Genomic DNA, 17594 nt, shown 5'->3' with positions numbered 1-17594 from the left:
TCCTTGAAAGATAAGTAATTTTGGTTACAATCAGTGTTATAAAAGGGAACATGGGTAACTCTTAAAGATAACACCATTGGTAATTTATATGGGTTAGTGCTGCCTCTACCCACTTTAATGTTAACACCTCTAAAGAAATAAGCTGCTTTATGCTTTTGTGTATTTTCTCCCACATGTTTTATCTGAGCACATAGTGCTACCTTGTGTTTTAGAGGTAAAAATTAAGAAAATTACAATACAATTTTAATTTTCATTTGCAGTGCCTTTTGCTCTTTAATATGTCAAAGTTGAAGAAGCCTAAATCCATTTTATATACAACAGAACTGAGCCTTCCCGCACATTTCAATATACCCAGGAAAATTTACATTCCTCAGATTCCAGAACCTCCGGCTATCCAGACTCAATCTCTAGGAATCCAACCTGAAATTATAACAGGTAATCAAGTATATTTTGATTTGAAAACCTAGCAGTATTACAGATATTTAAAGGCAGGAGCATAGTAGAAGAGAACAGTGTTTGTTCATGTTTGATGTAAATAAAGCCATGTTCTTTATTGTTAATATAATGTACTTGCTATTGGTTTCCTCACAATGAGCGCCATATGTCCAGGAGTGACCTCGACAGAAATACTTCTTACCATGGTGGGGGCATGGGAATTGAAGAAATATAAGTAATGAATATGAAGATACATAAAAGTAATAACACAGAAAACATAAAAAGCATCCGGAGGGCATTCCAGTGATTGAAATTCTGAAATTCACCACCTTCATTTTTCCATAGCTTTTATACCCAACATAAATGGGGGAGGGGAGTAATAAAGGACTTTATTAACATGATATAAAGAATAACTCACACAATCAATAACTTTATCACTCTGAGACATCAAATCGTTAGCATTCTGTTGTCTAGGTAGCAAAGGTGCTCTAAAACACATATTCTGAAGACCACCCTTCCCCACGTGACCTCACAGTTACAAAAGGAACAGAAGTACATTTGCATTTCCTGACCACCAGTCAGGATGGCAAAAACTTACTAGAATGAGCTATCTTAATTTCAAAAGAACCAAGCAATCACCTCCTGAGTTAGGCCTTGCAGCTATGCCTGTCAATCTCCAAACTCTAACCATCAGAGGAGATGGAAATGGGCCTGCATTTTTCTGTTTCCACAGTCAGGAAGGTATACATTAGATAAATATGAAAATTAATAATATATACTATTCAATATACATAAATATACTAATGTATTTGCTGAAAATATTTTCAGTTTTATTTTCCTTCCTGTCAATTTGCTGGATAATGCTAAGACTACAAATTCTTAACTAGTGTTATCTTCAAATGTACTATAACTTCAGTTTTATATATGATGTGCTTTGTTTTTAGTAATTTTTTTTAGTGAAGTTTCACTTGCTGATTTCCTCTGGTTTTGTATTAACTGTAAAATATTTCTAATCCTATTCTTGCAAAGAAGCTCTGAGGAGGCCTGCTCTGAGACAAGGGTGTCAGAAGCAAGACCATGGTTCCCAGATAAGCTAGGGATCCATGAGAGTAACCTGCCTTAATGGCCCTCTGGTTAGCTCAGGTGACTGAGAACTCATAGTGTGAGTGGCTACATCTCTGATGTCTAACTCTCCATCAGATACCAAAAATACGCTAATTTCTAAACCATCCAGTGAGGGAGAATAACCATGTCCCAGGCTGTGTTAATTTACTGGAAAAATTGATGATGGGTCCTAGCTCAGGTTCGAGAACATTCTGTATATCGTGAAACACTTCTGGTTTTGAAGTGATGCTGTAAAGCCTACATGGTGTTTCAGACGGCCCCTCTGTAAAGTGAGCTCCTCTAAGCTGAAGGCTACCCAGATTCTTTCAAATGTGAGCTGAAAGAATGGATAGTTTTTAATGGCAACTTTGGTTAAGAGTTTCCTTCGTGTATTTGGGAAAGATTCAGAATTCCTATCAATTTCTTATCTGTTTCCGTGTTGTCAATAGTTTTAACTGAATGTATTTACCTATGCAAAAGATTTATTAAAGCATAGAAAACATGAAAAAATATTTCTAATCCTGAAAGAGTGGTTAAAATTATAAATTCAAGGATTTTATATTTGTTTTATCATTCTAGGAGACCAGCCACCTCAAAAACAACTGCCAAGCACCCAAGCAGGTAACAAGAATTTAAGAGTTAGGGCCCTTAGAGAGACATACATGGTTCTACATAGAAAGGAGAATACAACAAGATCTTCTGAATAAATTTGGAGCCTGGGGGTCATGGAAAAGGGTAGAAAGGGAGAGGGTAGGAAGGAAGGGGTGAGTAGAAAAAAATGTATCTGCAATAAAAACAATAAAAAATTAAAGAGTTAGAACTAGAATAAGGCAATAAATAATAATAGGCCATGTGGAAAATGATGGGAAATTCCCCAACCAATCGTTAAAATGAGTGAATAAATAAATAAATAAAATTCTGAGACAACCACAAAAGAGTATTCTGCAAAGAAGGATTATATAATCCAAAATTAGTGTACTTTAGAATGTATTGATAAGGTTATTTGGGAAAGCAGGCTCCAGGAAAGTGTGAAAAATTTTTTGTTGTATATGTAGATGCTATAGAATTCTCCGCTTAAAGATTATAGGCTATAATGTACTAAACATAATAACGCATTATAAGAGTTTTATCTAATGGACATAAGGAAATTAGGTCAAATATAGACAGTAAAAACAAATGGCTACTAAAGATCCTAACATGTTTCAAGATAATTTTCATTCTTAAAATGTAGCATTCCACCTTACAAAGATGATAGTCTAATTGGGCAACGTCAAGCAGTTTGCACACTGCTACAGACACAGCTTCTTCAGAAAACTACTTTCCACAATCCTGTACTCATGTTATCTTGTTAATGTTTGTAAAAATCCACTTTTTACATTGTTAGTAAATGAATAAAGAAAATGCTTAATCTTTTTCCTCTCCCCATACTTACCCCTTTGGACATGTTTATTCTTAGACCCCAATATGATTCTTATTCCAGTGATTTTATTTTGTCTTATTCCAGGCTTTTGTCATATGTGAAGACAACTGTCTTAGGTAGATTTCTATTGCTGTGTTGAGATGCCATGGTCATGACAACTCTTACAAAGGAAAACTTTTAATTGCTAAACTTACAGTTCCTAGTTTCACTCTGTTATCATCTTGGTGGCCCTTGGTGGCGTGCAGTTAGACATGGTGCTAGAAAGGTAACTGTGAGTTCTACATCTTGTACAGGCAATAGGAAGTGAACTGAGCTACTGGGTATGACTTAAGCATATTTAAGTCTTCAAAGTCTGCCTCCACAGTGTCACGTTTCCTCCAACAGTGTCATATGTACTCCAACAGAGCTATACCCTAATACTGCCACTTCCTATTATCTTATGGGGGCCCATTACATTCAAGTTACCCCATTCCCCTCTCTGGCTCCCATATGCTTGTTAACAATATCATAATGCAAAATGCATTTTGTCCAACTTCAAAACTCCTCATAGTCTATTGCAATCTCAACATCGCTTAAAAGTCCAAAGTTCAAATTATGCAATTACTTAACTATAATCACCTGTATAAATCAAAATAAAACAAAGAAAAAACAGGTCACATGCATCCAATATATAATAGCACAGTATATATAAATTACTGCTCAGAAATGTAGAAAAGGGTGCATATGAGGAAATTCTGGATCAAAGCAAGATCAAAACCAACTGGACAAACTCCAATCTCAGCATGTCCATGTCTCATGTCAAAATGCTCTTCACATCTCCAATTCCTTTCAGCTTGTTAGCTACAACACACTTCTTTTTCTTGGACTGGTTCCAGAACCATTAGTAACTTTCCTTGGCGGTTATCCCATAACTCTTGTAATCTCTAACATCTTGGCTATCCTCAAAGCAATCCAGACTTCTTCCTCATAGCTTCATACATTGACCTCTCTGGGCCTACATTCAGAGAGACCCCTGATACATGCTTTACCTCAGTAGCTATCCTTAGTCACAGAGGAATATTCTGTAAACCCCTTCTTTTCACCTGGACTAAAACCCAGGACCACACAGCCAAACTGCCAAGTTTCTGCTGCTTGCTGAAACTGGAACCGGGCCCCCTTGTTCTTCACCAGCTTTCTGTTTTTTATAGTTCCCTTCACAGCCTAAGCTTGACTGTCCTCAAATTGGATCTGTGGATCAGGCTAACCTTAAACTCAAAGATTTCCCTGAGCCTTAAAATCCCTTCGTCAGCATTAAGCCTTATCAGCCATCTCCAACTCATTTTGGTAGACCATCTTTTGATTGTCGCTTCAGCCAACCATTCATACAAACTTTTGATACCTTTTTTTTAAACTGTGTTAGCTTCCCTATTAAATCTAGAATCTCCACTCAAAGGGCCCATATCAATAAACTCAGATTGATCTAGTTTTATGTTCCTTCCACCAGTATTTCACAACCTTAAAAATCTATTTCCACACATTCCCCAAACTTCCCGCTTGAATGACTTAGCAAAATCATTAAGCTCCTTAATAGTAGATAACACTTCCTCACAGACTTACACTTTCCTTCTCCCGTTTAGGAGCTTGCTTTGCATTGAGTCTGGTTATGGGCCTAGAGGCAACTGTTGTTGTTTCTTAAAGGACATCAGTAATGTCTTATGTTTCATTTCCTTCAGAAAAAGTCACTGCTGGTTTAACAGACACTGAAGGTTAATTTCTCCAGTGAAAGGGAAATATTTCAAGGGGTTGACTAAGGATACTACTTCCTCAGATGAGATAAACCCTTGAGAATCTGAGGGTTCATGGTTCTCAGCATCAATAGTGTACTCCCAGAAATATTCATCCCAGATTATAGAATCCCATTCTTTACCAATTAAGGTCCTTACATTAACTGCCAACACCCTCTAAGGCTGAGACTTGAATTTTCACTGTAATTCAGCCCAACTTTCTAATGAGGGCTTTGGTTTGATTTTTCTCGACCCAAGCTCTGTGGCTGCTGGAGAATAGATTCTCTTTCAGAGAATACTTAGAAACTTTTAGACTCTTTATTCTCATCTGAAGTTGGTCAGTTTTTTTTCACTTAGTTCATTGCTGTCACTCACTGTATTCTGAAGTTGGTTGATTTTATCATGGAACACATTCTTATCTTTTACCAATTTATCCAGAGATATTAAGAAGTATCAAGCTGGGCTGGAGAGATGGCTCAGCGGTTAAGAGCATTGCCTGCTCTTCCAAAGGTCCTGAGTTCAATTCCCAGCAACCACATGGTGGCTCACAACCATCTGAAATGAGGTCTGGTGCCCTCTTCTGGCCTTCAGGCATACACACAGAAAGAATATTGTATACATAATAAATAAATATTAAAAAAAAAGAAATATCAAGCTGCAGCATCATTCCCCCCCCCAGGTGCCAAATGTTTCACTGAATCCATTGCTACTCACTATTGATGAATCAAGATAACCATGACACTTATCCCTGTATGTTTGAAGTAAGTTTACACCATATGTTTTCAGTATTCTGAGCTCCCAGAAGAGGGAGTGACTGGAGAGAAATGCTGAAGGTGCTGTTGGTGAATTTGAAAAGTCTATTCCAGATATTTAAAAGATTCATTCCCATACTTCTGTATCTCTAGAAACACTCTACTACCAAACTCTGCCTTAGGGTTTCTATTGCTGTGTAGAAACATTATGTCCATGACAACTCTTATAAGGGAAATTGAGTGGATAATTTACAGTTCAGAGGTTCATTCTATTCAAAATGATGACATGCAGGCAGTCATGGTACTACAGAGATAGCTGAGAGTTCTTTATCTTGTACAGTCAACAGAAAATTATCTGAACAATTGGGCATGGTTTTAGAATATATGAGACCTCAAGCCCTTCTCTACAGTGGCAGACTTTCCCCAACCAGGCCATACTTACCCCAACACAGCCACACCTCCCAATAGTGCCACTGCTTATCAGGGCCAGTTACATTCAGTCTATCACAACAAACTAATGCAAAATGTGTGAACCTCAGTCTTTCCTTTGCATGATTCTTTCTTTAGAATGAATTCATCTTCCTCTGTTTTATTGTTTTCTCCCCAATACTGGAAATGAGTTTCTACTTCTTATTTAAAAGTCTTGCTTGTTCCAGTCAAAAATTCTCTTCCTCCCACATACATAATAGTATACTGACCATGTGCTCCATCTTTGTTTTTGGTAGTCCAGTCTGCTCAAACCATTCCCTTCAAATTGAAGTTCTAGGTCTTTTGTATCTGTTGTACCATAGGCCTGATCTATTTCTATTTTCCATTGCTTTTCTGTCTGCATCAATTTGATGGTAACCTCACTTCCTACTTTGGAAATCATAATAACTTTAACTGATGGTCCTTTCTCTGACTATCCTCCCATACACGCATACAGGTGAAAGGAAAATTTCCCTATATACATTCAAGTTTTATTGGACTAAACTCCCAAAGTTCACTGGGAGAAAAGTCATATAATTTAATATGTTAGTTCTTCTGTTTGTGAGAAAGGACCTTCTTGTGTAGTCAGGCTGGCCTCGAGTCTGTGATCTTACGTTTTATTCTGTCCTGTACTGACACATGTACTCACACATTCATAAGTACTTTGCCTTTTGTTTCTGTTTGTGAGGTACTGAAATAGAGCACATGTGTATTTAAGAGGCAAGTCTTCTACTGAGTTGCCACAAAAGAAATATATATTTTCTTATAATTTTAAAACATTTTCAGTTTGATAAGTAACTCAATTTCACCTTTATGATTTCATGTAAGAGATTATAGTTACCACTTTAATTTTTTGTAATTGCTTATTATTATTTTTTCTATTTGATTTTTTTACCAGTGGCTGTGCACTTTGTAATGATTTAAACAGAATAGTTTAAATAGAATATTAAAAACCTTTTTAAATTCTCATGAAGATAATGTTCATTAGCTTGGTAGCAGTTCATTTAAATTATTTAGTACACTTAGGAGATAAGTCTTAAAGTAATTAAAATCAGTGAGCTGATTTTTAATATATTAAAATGAGGCAAATTTTATGGTATGAGAAATCAAAATGAAAAATACAAAGTTAATTTGCTATCAGCAATTTTATTCCTTTCTTCCCCATGTTGGGTTTAATTAGAAAATGAAACCTTATTTCAGCTATTTCTTTGGGAAATTTTATATTCTTAGAAATTATATATGAAAAGAAACTCCCTAGTTAAAATAATAACAATGTACCACTTCTTGATAGGCCTTTTCTTAATTTTCAATGAAATGATCCATGAAGATACCCAGAAATTAAAATTAAAACTAAGCAACAATTGAAAGATAACAACAAACCATTTGTGTGATTCCTGTGAGGAATTCCCATAATTGCTGAGCCGATGTGACCAGACTGGAAAACAGACTTTTTGTCTTTTGTTGGCTCATGCACAATCAAAGTATAATTTAAGTGTAAAAATGAAATAATCTACTTGCCTGATCTCCTATTTCCTTAGAATCTTATTTATGTGTATCTATGAGGATACTGACTGCGTGCCACTTCCTAACTGAATACTTTCACACTCATCATAGGAATCCAAAACTATTTTTATGTTGAATGAATGTATATTAATTGCTTTTGAATGACGTCAGACTAAATTTGTGCAATGCCTGGCAATCTCTTAATACCACTCTTGCATTTCTCTTAAAAGAAGGCTATCTGGACTTAAAATAACTGTAGCTGTGGGAGAAAATGTACCCAAAATGATCCTATCAAGGAAGTATACAATCTTTTGGGACTAACCAATCGTGGAAGTAAAGATGGTAGTGAGAGTGGTGGCAGGGATGGACGGCATCTACATAAGTTGTGGTATATACAACTGATGGGGATAGAATTTATTAATTAACCAGAAGATAAAATTATATAATGTCAAATTCCCAATGGATTTTAATAAATGGGTCAATGCATGTAGAAAAATGTCCTTCCTACACTTAATAGGTACATCCTTGATTAGTACAGATAATTGGCCCCAATCAGTATTTTAAGCATACTATACATTTGGGCCTAAGTGATATGAGAATAAGAACCTGTGCAAATTATCTCTTAGGAAGAATACATCTCCCCTAATTTTAGAATAAAAAAAATTAGAAAGATGCAGATGAACAGGCAATCTATATATCCTAGAAAACTACCATTCAATTAAAAACATTTAAACCTAACAATGAAATTGAGACTACTTAAAACACAGGTATTGGAAATGAAACTAAAGAAAAATTTAATTGTAGGCTAGGAAGATTGGAGTTATTTTTAAAAAAAAGAACTTAGACTCAATGCTCAATAGTTGTTAAAATAATTGGTAAACATGGATAAATCTCATGAACATTGACTGTAGAAATATTAACAGTGAATAATAGCTCAAAGCAGGCAAGCATGTTGGCAAAGCAGCAAGCTGACAGCTCACATTTGAATAGTTCCTAAATAGTTGCTGTAGGTTCATGATAATAATGTTATCATATTGAGTATTACAATATGTTTGGTATCATGAAATACATTTTAGAATAGATATTTTTTAAATTAATAATATTCTATATTTATCAATAGAACTATTATTTAAGATGGACTATATAGTCAATTTTCATTTTTTTTTATAAAATGAGGAAAATCAGTGAAGAGAAGATGTTATAATACAATGAAATTGTCAGTTTATTTACTGAATTATTTGTAAGACATATGATCTTCTGTCTATAAGAACATGTCAAAAGAACTAGAAAGGACAAAATTGCAATTGGCATTCGTGACTTGTAGTTTTGGTAAAGAAATTTCCATGGGTTTTTGGAAGTATGGTTAGTAAATTGGTCAGCTGTTCTCTGTCAGTATTATTTTCATAGATTGATTTTCAATAAAAATATTTTCACAAATACATAGATATAATTTAGTGTATGTGTATAGTTTTTCACATTCAGTAGCTCAGTTTCAAATGAAGAGCTTGTATTTACTCATTGGGAATAATATAGCTAAAAGTTAGCAAGAATATAGTAAGTAACAATATAGTAGTTGATCACCCCATGTTTGATCCACTTTTATATATGGATAATTAAGTAAATTAGTTTACCAAGTTAAACCGTATAATGAATTTGGAATTTTAGAAATTTTTTCTGAAATTTAAGAATTTTTTCTTTATTTATCTATAGGAAGACTATAGATTTGAATACAAACATCAGATTTTAAGTAGATGAACCCAAACATTAGATATTTTTGTAATGAGATTTATTTTAGATATTGCACAAAGTATCTTGAATGATATAGTACTAACTTTCATATAACTTTGGATACTAGAAGAAATCAGAGTGTTGTATGATTCTCCAAATTTCATTCAGACTCTAAGTCATGGTTGGTCCATACTGCAATTTTGGTCAGATCAAAATTAAAGATGGAATCCCACATGCCTTTTACTAAAATTCAAAATTTGTAAAATAAAACCTAACACACTTTGCACTTTAATATAGAATACATTGTGTCATTTACGTTGACAAGTAGAACTTTCTACCACTTGGAACATGAGGCATAATTTTAGAATTTTTGGACTCAAGAGTTTTGGACAAGATAGTTAACAGCACAGGATATTTAGGTGCTAACTAGTTTTCTCCCCTCTGTCAACCCTAACATGAATGGTAATGGTTTTTATGTCCAGGCTTGTGAACACTACAGCTCACACACATCATCTTTCTCCCTGGCTTCCTCTTAGTACTCACTCCTTATTTACTCTACAGTTCTTCAGTCAACTAGCATTAAAATAGAACAAAATGTCTCATGAAAATATTGCAGAAAGGATGAAGTTCTTTTGGATTGTTAGTTAAAATAATGTCTCACCAACTTGGGACATCAACGCAGTTAGGCTCTACGTAGGCCTATATTATTTAGCCTCTATTTCATATGTGTGTATGCTTTTGTGTGTGTGTGTCTTCATGTGCGCACATGTGTGTGTTGGTAGGTAGGCAGGTAGGTAAGTAGGAGGGATGACTGAAAGACTGAAAATTATGCGCCATAGATAGTAATCTCTATTTCTTGAATTTAAGTATCTGTATCTCAAGGGAGGCACAGAGTATGGCTTGAAGACAAATACTTTGAGTAATGATCTCTGAAAGTATATATGGGCAAGTTGGAGACAGAGAAGAAAAGTCTGGCTATTGCTTGCAGTGCTTGGAATACATTGTAGAACTGGATGATATGTCTAAAATAAAATGACATTATATGGCAGCACAATGTTGGAAATATATTTCTGTTTTAGAAAGAAATGGTTTACTACTAAGGGAACACATGCGTGTGCACACAGATACACCAGAATCAACATATGGTAGTTATAGTTATTTTGGATGTTTAAGGCAAAGAAACAAATAGTGGCTTTTTTTCAATAAGTTTTAGAAAGCAATATTTCCATGAATTCTATTGACAAAATGATTTGTTTTTTAGATTTAGAGGGAAAGACCCTTTATTCTTTAGGGTCTTGCACTTAATAGTTTGAATTTTCATATAAACATAAAAATAATCTTAGCTTTCAGTTTAATGCTAATGATTAGTTATTGTGTGTTAACATCAGATGGAGAATTTGAAAATATTTACATTAGAGAACCCCAAGGTCACAAAAATATGGCAGTAAAACTGGATCACCAAATATATTCTCTGTATTTTTTCACTCTGTGTTAAATGGAGCCATTTGACTGGTTTTGACCAATTAAATATTTCATATTAATTTGATATTGAACACTGAAAATCCCTTGAAATAGCAATTCCTCTTGCCCTGTTTTGCCATTCAAAATGTAAGATAAAAGCAATATACTCCTTCAATACATGGTGAGCCTATTAACTCTTTAGAATGGAAGATCTCTTCCACAAAACTATTCAAGACATTTTCTCTCATTCAAAAATAAAATTATGTGATAAGATTTAGAAAGAATATGTAACATTAGAGATACGTAGTCTATTCTTAGTGAGTTCAATTTCACAGAATAATAGTAAATATTGTATGCCAAAATTAATTTTATGTCTCATAGTATTGAGAATGACTACTCTTTTTAAATTGTTTTGCTAGCTTTAGAAGGAACTGTTTCAATTCCTCTACGATTTGCTCCTCTTGGACCTGGAAGATACCCTTGTAATATTTTGTTGATATCAAGATATGATGTGCGTGTGTATGTAGTTGAAGGTATAGTAAATGAACAAGAACCAGAGGCTGAATTGTTGTTTAAAACACCAGCATTTGAACCCCTTACACAGCACATCCCAATAGTAAGTAAAAACTTCTTTTGTGTCTATTTTCATGTTTTACTGGAGCTTCTCTCCTCAATTCCTGACCCTTTATAAGTGCTCAAGAACATTAAGAGGAATTTCTAAATGTATAATGTAAAACTAGAGATGTTACCATTATTGGGCTATATCTACCTTGTCTGTGCAGTATAACAAATTTATAGAAAAGATACAATAGCTAGGAAACAAGCATTTGTAGATTTGTAGATTTAACCCCTGTTACTAGATAAGTAAAGAAGCATATCTCTTAATATCAGAGGTCAGGGCATGAGGGGGGGGGCAATTTCTTTTCGGAGTATGATGGTTCCTGTAGAAAGCTACAGCTGAAAACTGCATGGTAAAAGTATGTAAGATTTTAGGACCTATTTACATTGTTCAGGAGAATTTTTTTAACACATTATAGTTTAGGTTTTCTGTCTAAATATTTATGCTTTTAATCTCTATTTAAAATAGTAATGGAAAATTAGCAGGGTGAAAAATCCAAATGTATTACCATGCAGAAATGTGGGAGGCACATGTAAGCTCAAAAGAGAAAGAATATGCTTAAAAATGATATAGATGCGAAAGAAATGACTGGATTGTGGGCTTCTAAAGAAGGAAGGTGGTGGCTGTCTAGGAAGGTCTAGAGGAGACTGTGGAGAAAGCAACGTTTATTATACTAGGAGGATAATGTCTCCCAGGTGGCAGCAATCTACAGTAATCCCCAACCAGGACAATCATCAAACACTCTACTCTTCTTGTTAAGATCTTTCCAGGCCAGAGAGAAGTAGAGCAACAAAGGAGCCTCAGCGTGTTTCTACTGTTCACTAATGCCAATCTCCGTTATACTAAAAATAGTCAAGTTTTCAGACATAATTCTGATTCAATTTTCTTGGAATATCCATTTTTAAATATTGGAGAAATAAGTTTCAGGGTGCTGCATTTTGCAACTCAACACTTACTTTTGCTGTCTCAAACTCCTCCTAACCTCATCTTTGAGATTTGCAAATTGATTATAATCGTATTTTAGGCTGGAAATTGTTTTTCCTTATTATTTCATGGTCTCTTTCATGAGTATGAATTCAATTACAAACAGGTTCATTATTTCTAGTGAATCTATTTGCTTAAGAATGTGACTATGATTTCGTTAACCTCTCATCAAATGCCTAATAAGCATTATTTCTTTCTCCTGGAGTCACCATGCTGAAATACAAACTCTCAGATCACGACTCCAAATTCTGTTGATTTTTAACTGAGATGAGTTCATAGGAACTAAGAAAAACCATTAGGAGCCGGGCGGTGGTGGCGCTTGCCTTTAATCCCAGCACTGGGGAGGCAGAGGCAGGCAGATCTCTGGAGTTCGAGGCCAGCCTGGTATACAAGAGCTAGTTCCAGGACAGGAACCAAAAAAGCTAGGGAGAAACCCTGTCTCGAAAATTAAAAAAAAAAAAAAGAAAGAAAAACCATTAGACAAAGTTTCCTATGAGACAAAGGGACAATGCAGCATAGAAATAGGTAGTTGAATTTTAGGAGAATTTCTGTATTCTGAGTAATAAATTAGGTTTTGATCCTTTAATTACTAAAGACATGACCCAGTATTTTAGAACACATGGAGTAATTCATAACAATTGCAGTATTTTATCAAATGCTATTTAGGACCATTGCATTATTATTTATTATTTAAAAATAATTAAACTACCCTACAGAGAAATGTGTGGTTTGCATTATGTGTTTCCGTACTGTGATTTTCATTATGTTCAATTTTGTTGATTCTATACTTCTTTCAAACTCAACTCATCTCTCTATTTCCCTTTTCTTTGCTGGTACTTTGTAATTCTTGCTCATGATTGGCTACTGCTCTACTACTGACCTAGATGTCTAGCCCTTGCATTTTTTGCAACTGGTTCACACTATGTGGCTTTGACTGGCCTTGAACTTAACAATATCTCCCAGGATGCTGTGGTACTCCAGGATGCACATGCTGGTACTAGGGTACTTGAATAACCATGCCCAATTTAATTGTATTTTTATAACTTAAGAAATAAGAGTTAGCATGTAATTAGTCTTACAAACATTCTTGTAATATCTGTGAAACTATTTTTTTGTTTTAGAAAAATGAAACAAAGAAACCTTGGAAATTTCAAGCTAAAGTAGAAGGAGAGTGGTTTCATGGACCTCCCATTTTACATGTTGGTCCTGGTGAAATTGTCCAGTATCCTTTGACGTTCAACCCCATTTTGGAATGTGAAATTACGGTATGAAATCATGGAATCTTCCTTACATTATTAATGTCTAAATGAACAAATGAATAGATAGTAGCCAATTTAGTTAATTATACAAATGTTGTCTAACAATTTGTATGTTCTATAAACTTGATAGGTTGGTTGACTTAAAACATTTGAAAGGCCAGTATTTATCATGTCTCAGTGCTGATGTCTTATGGATATTTTTAATATAGGTTATTTTCAGAAGCATGCTCAATAATATGAGATCATTGTTCCTATTCAGTAAGTCAGTTGCTACATCTGAAAATTCTCCTTTAGCAATATTTCTTTGACAAGGTGATAAATACACATATAATTGTTATATATGATAATGTTTATATATATATGATTTCCAGAAAGATAAAAACTAAGAGCAAATCTTTTGTTTAATAAAATAATTTTATATGAACTGAAAGCTTCAGTGACTAACAAGCTCCTATTTTTGAGACTCAAGACATGGTGAGAGATTGGTATTGATTTATGACTGCTGACTGCTATAGAGTTGAAAATTGTTTTGTTTATCATAGGGTAAACTTACTTTAGAAAATGAAGTAGATGGTATGGCACACAGCATTGAAATAGATGGGATTGGTACAAAACCTATGGCCTTGGATCATATTGTTATAGACTGCAAAGTGGGAAATGTGACAGATAAGTCCATAATAGTGCCTAATTATACAAAAAGTCTCCTGACATTTAAGGTAAGAAATTACATCCTTCTAAATACACTTTGAATTTTATGAAATACATTAATCATGTGAAAAATTTAAAATAATTTTGCCTAATGATGTAAAGAAATGGCATATAGGGAGATGATTATAGTTCTACTTTTTTTATTATTCCAACAGCTAAAAAATTTAATTTTAATTACTAAATGGGGTTAGCATATATCAAGTTTGTCATTGTTGTTTTTACTTTGTTTTTTTCTATTTTCTTTTGTCCTTATTTTATTTATTTGAGGTAGCAACTTGCCATAGCCTCAAATTACAGTTCTCTTTTCCTAGCCAGCCAAGTTCTTAGGGTACAACTACCTGCTACCATAAACTCCAAACAAGTTTTATACTAAAATATTAGTGTGTAATTATAAAAATCTTTCAAGTTTCCTTATTTGTATCATGTTTATTTTTTCTTGAATAAACTATACATAATAATACAAGATAGTTTCAAGAAAATGTAGGCGTATTTTTTTTTAATATTTTGAAATAGGATATATCCTTGTAGCCCAAACTGACCTCAAACTCAAGATCTACCTATCGTAATCTCCTAAATGCAGAAATTGCAGGATATGCCACTGTGCTCGTGAAAGAGGAATAGGTGAGACTCTGCTTAGTCTGCAGAAGGCCCTGAGTTTAATCCTCAGCACCAAAAATAAAAATAAAATCCAATTCTTACTCTTCTTTAAGAATTGTAATGCATCCAATGTGTTTCTCAAAACGAGCTTCATCCATCAACCTTAGTTACCTCCATTCATCTTAAGAGGATATGGCAGAAATGTGGAAAGTCCCTAAGCTTATTCTATGTTTGTTTTAAATCCCCAAAATATACACTTTGGTTTAATTCCTCCTAGATATCAAAGCATATTCTTTGTAGTTAATATTTTATGTTAAAATTTCTCCTTGCCAGTACTAACTAAAACCTTTCAATATCATCTCTTAGCTTCGGGATATATTGTGTAGCCACTGATGTGGCCTTTATTGACCACATGTTATTGTCATGTTCATTATTTTTCACTGTATGAGTGTAATATATTCATATTCTCTCTCTCCACTTCTCTTCCTCCCCCTTTTCCTTGCTCATCCCTCTACCTTTCTCTCCCTATTTATTCTTTTCTGTCTTATCTGTCTCTCTTAACTCTTACTCTCATATCCAGGACTTTCTGGATGCTAGACAGATGTACCACTTCAGCTCTAATGCAATGTTTTATATTCATGTTTTCGTTCATATTATAAAGCATAACATTGAGGCCTTGAGAACATAATAGTGCATATTTTATATTTTTAGCAACCAATGTAACCATAAAGTGTGGCATTAAAACAGGGGTGGAGAGGATGAAGGTACATAGGTAGGTTGGTAAGAAAGGAGATGACTTTTTTAGTACCCCTTCTCTACTTTCAGAATTTATTAACAAATAGGGAAACCTATCAAGAGTTTTTTAAAAACACATTAAAAAAAAAACCTCCAATTATCCTACATCATTTATTTACTTTATTTTGTTCCCATGGCAAAAATAGTGTCTAGGTTGTTACTTTAAAATTTTACCTTACAGAAGGAATGCAGGTTAAAAATGTAAAGCAACTAAATTTTCATATGGGTCTATGCTTATGCAATTAAATGTAAATTATTCTCATATGTAAGCATAATGGATGATGTGTTCTTAGCATTTTAATACACAAATCAGACTGAGTCAATACATATCCAGAAATTGAAATGGTGTATCTTTTTGTAGGTCTATTTTTCATTTTAGCCCTTCTACATATTTATGTAGAATAAGACACCTGGACTCAGCTTACTTACCCATTTTGTTTTGTTGATGGCAATATCTAAATTGTAGTCACGATCTAACTTACAGCCATCATAACAATTTGCATATCTACATCAGTCATCATATCATATTTTACAGTGCTATTTATGTTATACCACAAAGTAGGAAAACAAATGGATAAGAACAAAACTGTCCAGCTGATACACAACCGCCTGAAGCTGAAACTTATTCCAGACATTGAGAGAAATAATACTACTACTTAGTCAGGTTTCACCATGTCCTTGCATTGAGTCCTCTCAATACATATGTTCTCCATTCTCATTCATTTTTGTTCAGTCTGTAAAATGGAATTTAATCCAATGTGATCAATATGTTTGCTCTTCTTTCCTCTTTCTCTCTCTCTCCCTTCCCCTCCCTTTCTCTTTTTTTAAAGATTTATTTATTTATTATGTATACAACATTTTCCCTTGATGTATGCCCACACGTCAGAGGAGGGTGCCAGATCTCAGTACAGATGGTTGTGAGCCACCAAGTGGTTGCTGGGAATTGAGCTCAGGACCTCTGGAAGAACAGCCAGTGCTCTTAACCTCTGAGCCATCTCTCCAGCCCCCCTTCCTTTCTCTTAACTGTTCCTTCCTCCCTCTACCAATCCTTCACCTTCCCTTTCCTTTCTTTGCCCCCTTTCCCCTTTCTTCCTTTCTCTTCTTCCTTCCTACCACACTTTCTTTCCTGTTCCCTACCCCTCTCCATGCTTGTTGTTTCATTTATTTCAGCATATACATATTCTTAAAACTTCAGCACTCAGGAGGCAGAGGCGGGCGGATTTCTGTGAGTTCAAGGACAGCCTTGCTTACAAGCTACAGAAAAACCCTGTCTCAAAAACAAACAAACAAACAAAAAAAATTCCTACTGTCAAAGACTTGTATTCCACTTGTATTCAAGTGCTTTTGTCTTTTATTTAAATAATTCTGTAAATCTGTTAATTCCTAAAATCTTTAATGGGATAAATATATCACAATATTCAAAAATCTGTAAATGAAGGAGTACATATTTGAGGAAATCTCTAAATGCTCTTTGGAGTAAAGATTGATGAAATTTGGGAACCTGACCTGTACGTATCTCATTCTGCATACCTCTGCGACTTTGCACCTGTATTAGCACCTGTAACACATACAAATAATGGAAGTCTTTCAAACAAGAGGATATGCAGCTTTGGTATGGATCTATATTTGACCTTTCTTAAGTTACCCTGGCAATATCCACTAGCAAGGTTTTCTTATTTAGCTTATCTAAGAGATCTGTTTTGATAGAAAGATCCTGTTCTCAGACTATATGTCAAAAGCACTCAATTATTTAACTTTGTCTTTGCTGACACATATAATATAAGTAATAATCAACAAAAATTAATTGTAAACTTCATATTATGAAGACCTGGAATATGAAATGCACTTATGCAATATTGAAGGATGTTGTCTGTCCTTTGGAATCAAGCAAGTCACATTTATGTATAGAGATTTTAGCCAGCTAAAGAAAGATGAGATGGTTGAACTTTTCACCTACAGCATACATGAGAGTTCTTTCTGAATAAGGCAGAATTTTAT

General features: G+C 34.3%; 1 protein-coding gene across 1 annotated transcript in view; it reads left to right on the top strand.

Moving 5' to 3' along the window:
• Window positions 1-17594, top strand: part of Cfap47 (cilia and flagella associated protein 47) — a 279387-nt gene that overhangs the window by 167307 nt on the left and 94486 nt on the right. Inside the window, 5 exon segments of the mRNA XM_041642780.1 lie at window positions 261-435; window positions 2119-2160; window positions 11054-11250; window positions 13359-13502; window positions 14039-14212. Of these exon segments, the coding sequence (XP_041498714.1) occupies window positions 261-435; window positions 2119-2160; window positions 11054-11250; window positions 13359-13502; window positions 14039-14212 (732 nt within the window).

The sequence above is a fragment of the Microtus oregoni genome, unplaced genomic scaffold, assembly GCF_018167655.1.
Source record: "Microtus oregoni isolate MIOR12 unplaced genomic scaffold, Mior012 000079F_003, whole genome shotgun sequence".
Taxonomy (NCBI): Eukaryota; Metazoa; Chordata; class Mammalia; order Rodentia; family Cricetidae; genus Microtus; species Microtus oregoni.
The sequence above is the reverse complement of the archived record's forward strand: the minus strand, read 5'-3'. Positions and strand labels throughout refer to the sequence as shown.